The sequence below is a fragment of the Dendrobates tinctorius genome, unplaced genomic scaffold (genome assembly GCF_039654945.1).
Source record: "Dendrobates tinctorius isolate UK_male_01 unplaced genomic scaffold, ASM3965494v1 ptg000273l, whole genome shotgun sequence".
Lineage (NCBI taxonomy): Eukaryota > Metazoa > Chordata > Amphibia > Anura > Dendrobatidae > Dendrobates > Dendrobates tinctorius.
This window is the reverse complement of record NW_027361940.1, coordinates 1,537,185-1,543,285: the sequence shown is the minus strand read 5'-3', so window position 1 is coordinate 1,543,285 and position 6,101 is coordinate 1,537,185. Positions and strand designations below refer to the sequence as shown.

The 6,101-nt window shown below is 45.5% G+C and overlaps 1 protein-coding gene across 1 annotated transcript; it reads right to left on the bottom strand.

Moving 5' to 3' along the window:
- Positions 1-3,864: 3,864 nt before the first annotated feature.
- On the bottom strand, positions 3,865-5,645 carry LOC141072469 (uncharacterized). The gene is made up of 3 exons (XM_073559745.1): positions 5,633-5,645; positions 5,293-5,382; positions 3,865-5,186 (listed from the first exon to the last, which is right to left on the bottom strand). The coding sequence occupies exons 1-3, from the start codon at positions 5,643-5,645 to the stop codon at positions 3,865-3,867; spliced, it is 1,425 nt and encodes a 474-aa protein (XP_073415846.1).
- Between the last annotated feature and the right edge of the window lie 456 nt (positions 5,646-6,101).

Genomic DNA, 6,101 nt, shown 5'->3' with positions numbered 1-6,101 from the left:
TGGTCATTATTTTTTTACCAGCAAAGATGCAAATTGTCTCTTCAGAGGGGAAGAGGATTAAAACTCTATCGCCACCTACAGGAAGAAATCAAATAATATGACCTGAAGCCAATCAGCTGCCCAGGGCAGATAAAGATAGCCACTTACACCGATATATTTGTTAAAAATATTGTGATATTTTATTAATACATTTTTAGAAAGTTAATCAGAGTAACAAATCACAAACATAATTTAGACAATAGTACAAAAAAACCAAAGGTGCCTCTTGTGTAGGGGAAGATATGCCAGAAACAAACCGCATATAAAGAAAGTTATTGATAAGTATGATGTCAGAAAAAGATCAGTTTGAGGGAATCCCGTTCACACTTGAATAGGCTCCTGTACACAACATAAATGTCACGAACTTGTTATGGAATATACTACCAGGGATTTGTCAAAGCATCCATGTTAGGAAAAAGTGCAAATGCATAAATGTATGTTTAATATTTGCCCAGTGGCCATTTACCTAATGTGAAAATGGATGCTGTAATAAGTAACAAGAAAGGGAAGGAATCATTTACATATTCCTGAAGGGCTCCACAAAAGAGCCAGCGTGCTACTGCGAGTTCTGGCAAAGCTTCCCTCCACCCCAACGCACGTTTCGTATTCACTTCCTCAGTACCCCAAAACACAGTGTCTGCAAATTGAGATTCCGGTTTCGCTTATATTCTAAGTCATGTGGCAACACTCATTAAAGGGACGATATTGACTTTTAGGATTGCTACTTCCAATAGATGTCACTAGAAGCCTTGTTCTCTTTCTTTCTGAAGAGACAATTTGCATAGTTAATTTCTTGAAGGAGCATTGCGAGGCTTAAAACTTTACTCACCTTGGCATGCCAAGCTTGACATTTCACTCTCTGCAAGGAGAAACATTACCCCTTGGATGTAAAGATGAGAGTCAAGCTGCGCAAATGGACTAGACATCAGGTCATTTCCAACTTTGATCCACATACCTGACGTGTTTTGGAACGGTTGGCACAACCTTTTTATTTCACTGGATATGGATGAAAGAAAGCCTAAGGGATTATGGACACCTATAAAGACTATTATTACTGATGAAGCCAGAAAGACCATAAACAAGAGGCAGAAGAGAACCCTGCAGCCATGGTTAACTGAAGAGAACCTAAAGATCATCGAAGAAAGACAAACGGCAAAAGCAAAAGATAACAAGCACGACGCAGACAGCATCAGTAAAAGACTAAAGAGAGCCAGTCATGCAGGTAAAGAACTTTATTACCAAAAGATATGAACAGAGATAGAAAGCGAATATCTGAAGGGAAAGACCAGGAAGGCGTACCAAAAGATCAAAGAGTGGGAATGTTGAAAGATGCCAATGGGAAAAAAACAACTGAGCCATGACAGCTCAAGGAAAGGTGAAAAGGGAACATGGAGCACCTCAAAGAACGACTCAGGGATACGGGAAGAAACTCAGACTGGAAACGATAGCCAAAGTCGCTGCTGCGATAAAGCTTCTGACGAAAAGCAAAGCGCCGGGATGTGACAATATTTCAACCGAGCTAATAAAATCTTCTGAAGCCGCAGTCGAGGTCTTCACGCGCCTGTGTCAGCAGACATGGACAACTGGTAAATGGCCCAAAGACTGGAAAAGGTCGGTGTCAATTCCTATTCTGAAGAAGAAGGGAGACGCTACCATCTGTGGAAAGTATCCGACTATTGCACTTATGCCTCATGCCACAAAATATTACTGAAGATCCTACAAAGAGAAAGAGCTGCCAGAGGGAGAAGCCGGATTCATAACAAGTAGAGGAACAAGAGCTGTGATTACTAACAATAAATGAACAAGGTCAAAGAATACAACAAGGAGATACTGGATGGTTTGGCTTTGTTGACTACAGCAAAGCCTTCATCTGTTACAGTCATCAGAATATTTGGATACCATGAAGGATATGGGTGTGCCGAATCATCTGATCAGGAACCTTTACATCGACCAAGAAGCAACAGTCCGAATGAAGCACGGTGACACGGCATGGTGCAAAGTAGAGCGAGGCATCAGACGAGGAGGCATCCTGTCATCATTTCTCTTCAAATTGTATGCTGAAACTATTTTACAAAGGTTGGACTTGCCAAAAAACAAGAAATAATCAAAATTGCTGGAGGCATTGTAGGGGAAGTGGACTGACCTACGGACCTGTCTGCAGCAGGAGGGTAAATGTACAGTGTGCTTGACGTGGACTGCTGTATATAAAGGTGGGAGACAGCTGGAGATAGGAAAGGATGGTGAAGTACTGGGTTTGGCCACTAGGGGGAGACCAAGGACAGCAGAAACAGAAGAAGGTGTAATACTGTAGTTTGGCCACAAGATGGAAGCAGGGAGCAGTGAAGAAAGGGCTTATCATCAGCTTAAAGGGGTTGTCCGGGCTTTTCACATATTCTCAGTACATATCTGGGCTGCAGAATTATGACAATAAGTAATTTACTTTCTGTCACTAGTTTGCACAGTTTTCTAGATATTCTGAACAGAACGTCCAAGGAGGGGTGTGTTATGGCATTGAAATGAGAACTAGTCATAACCTCCTACTCTACTCCAAACATGCCCTCTATAGCAACAACCCACCCTCCATAGCTACAGGCCCTCCCCTCCACATGAAGCAGCCCTCATCACACAGTAACAAATTCTTCCCCTCCAGCAGCCTCAGTGCAGAGAGCTGCTCCTCCCCCAGACACATGCTGAACAGTGATCTATGGAAAGTGAAACTAGTGAGGAGGGAAAATCGTCCTGTATTCTGGGCCACTCCATGATTACAATACATAACTCATTGTCAGTGATTCCTTCCCTCACTGTCCCAGGCTGCTGGCAGCAGTGAGAACAGACTGTGTGATGGCCGGTGATGGGGGTCTGCAGCTTCTAATCTGCACAGGGGATGGCAGTCACTGATGTAATCTGTTGTGTGACAAAGCCTCTGCTGTGTGAATGAGACAGCTCTGTGTCACTGATGTCTTCACACAGCAGCAGATTTGGTGCAGTGTATGTATGTATGTATATAAGGAGGACCTGTTGGACGCACATCGGTGTCTGTCTCACGGACCACCCCCCAGTCGGCGCACGTCCTCACAGCTTCATCAACAATCTCTAATATGCAGACAGCACAACGCTGACAGCCGTAAGTGAGGACTGAGTGAGGACTTCAATCTACTCGGATCGATGATCACTCAAGATGCCGCGATGACACCGGAAGCTTCTGCCAGGAGTACTCAGCCAAAGCCCCCGGAGACACCCCTCCAGGAATAGGAGCGCCAGCGCTTTCTGGCCGGGGTTTAGGCGGGAAACATTTGGTGGATATTATTAATGGAGCGTTTAGGCCGTGCTCCCATGTAGCATAAAAGATGATTTTTTTTTTATGCGATTTTTTCTAAAACTGTCAGTGTCAGTCTGATCGGATTATTGGGCTTTTTCTTGCACTTTCGGTGCAGATTCTGCGCAGCCTGTTCTTACTGTGTTGTTAGCGAAGACAATCCGTGCAATTGTGTCATGTAGGCGTTCAACGAGTCAAAAACCGTCGGGAAGAAACGCTCCTTTTCTGCTGTGTGGGAACACGGCCCTACTGTGCGCACACCGGCCAAATTACAACACGCTGCACAAGACCGTGTTCTCACGGTGCGGGAAAGCTGCTGCACGTAACCGATTGAGGAGAGTGGAGATCAGGAACAATCGCCCGTGGTGAAGTCGCGGCTGAACTGGAAATATTGTGCTACATTTTTCCTGTATAGTCTTCTATAGGAGCCTGAAAAAATCCATGTAAAAAACACAAAGGCATCCAAGAAATTCTGTGCTAAAAAAACAACAGATTCCACCAAAAACGGATCAAAAAGTGAAAAAACACAGAAGAAAACACAATAATTTAAGCAGATTGCTATTGTGCATTGTGATGTGGATTGTGGTGTGGATTGTGGTGTGGATTGTGGTGTGCATTGTGGTGTGCATTGTGATGTGGATTGTGATGTGGATTGTGATGTGGATTGTGGTGTGGATTGTGGTGTGGATTGTGGTGTGCATTGTGATGTGGATTGTGATGTGGATTGTGGTGTGGATTGTGGTGTGGATTGTGATGTGGATTGTGGTGTGGATTGTGGTGTGGATTGTGATGTGGATTGTGATGTGGATTGTGATGTGGATTGTGATGTGGATTGTGGTGCGGATTGTGAAGTGGATTGTGATGCGGATTGTGATGTGGATTGTGGGGCTGATTGTGATGTGGATTGTGGTGTGGATTGTGGTGTGGATTGTGATGTGGATTGTGATGCGGATTGTGATGTGGATTGTGGGGCTGATTGTGATGTGGATTGTGGTGTGGATTGTGGTGTGGATTGTGATGTGGATTGTGATGTGGATTGTGATGTGGATTGTGATGTGGATTGTGGTGTGGATTATGGTGTGGATTGTGATGTGGATTGTGATGTGGATTGTGGGGCTGATTGTGATGTGGATTGTGGTGTGGATTGTGGTGCTGATTGTGATGTGGATTGTGGTGTGGATTGTGGTGTGGATTGTGATGTGGATTGTGATGTGGATTGTGATGTGGATTGTGATGTGGATTGTGGTGCGGATTGTGAAGCGGATTGTGAAGCGGATTGTGATGTGGATTGTGATGTGGATTGTGATGTGGATTGTGATGTGGATTGTGGTGCGGATTGTGGTGCGGATTGTGATGCGGATTGTGATGTGGATTGTGATGTGGATTGTGATGTGGATTGTGGTGCGGATTGTGATGCGGATTGTGATGCGGATTGTGATGTGGATTGTGATGTGGATTGTGATGTGGATTGTGATGTGGATTGTGATGTGGATTGTGGTGCGGATTGTGGTGCGGATTGTGATGCGGATTGTGATGTGGATTGTGATGTGGATTGTGATGTGGATTGTGGTGTGGATTGTGGTGTGGATTGTGATGTGGATTGTGATGTGGATTGTGATGTGGATTGTGATGTGGATTGTGATGTGGATTGTGGTGCGGATTGTGGTGCGGATTGTGATGTGGATTGTGATGTGGATTGTGATGTGGATTGTGATGTGGATTGTGATGTGGATTGTGATGTGGATTGTGGTGCGGATTGTGGTGCGGATTGTGATGTGGATTGTGGTGTGGATTGTGGTGTGGATTGTGATGTGGATTGTGGTTCGGATACCTGCAGAATATCCCAGCTGTTTTCCAGGAGGGTACGTTGCCTACAGGACGAGTGCTTCTCCATTAGGGCCCAGTCAGCCGTATACATTGGGGCGCTGTGCACGGACTGGCCGGAGGCTCGCCCCATCCCGGCTCCGCTGTCACGCTCAGGCTGGAGAGCCGCCGGCCAGTCCGGGAACGTCGCCCTGATCCTTCTGCTGGAAAAAAAACATTGTGAGAAACAAAACTGAGAAAACCGTAACATTTATAAAATCTCTTTCAATCCAAATTCAGAATTTATTAATTTTCTTGCAGTTTTTTTCGGAATATTGAACATTCAGAGGTGAAATAATGTTCTTCGTGTGCGGGCGAGGAGATATGGCGGTACGCTTTTTTTGGGGGGGTGATGTGGCGCCTCCTGTGTCCGCGTCGTTCTGCTGTGGGGCCGCGGTGGCGACGAGACGTGACCTGAGAGCGCCATGATGCGACAATCTGTGGGACGGGCGACGTAGGGCAGGTGCAGGAGGTCCAAATGTGTGTGATCTTCTGTCCGTCTCACCGGACTTCTTTACAGCAGCTGGGACTTGCAGGCTCCTTGTCTGCAGTTTGGCCACTGGTTCTCAGTGTAGTACCGCAGCTGTCCAGTGAGGGGCGCTATCCACTCGTCTGAGAATTGCCGCCACAATGTCTGGCGCCCCCAAGTGGCTCCGACGCATCGATCACCTGCTGCGACACCAGAATAAATGTCGCCAGTCAGAAACTGACATCATTTATAATCGATTTGTCTTCAGGGCGTAGAAGCGGCTAAAAAACATCAAAGGTCACGAAAAATGTTCACAACATTCAAATAGTTCAAAGCCAAAAAGTGTAAAAACGAAAATAAAGCAAATTTCTGCATTTCCCACATTTTGCAATTTCAATATGTGGAAAACTCCAA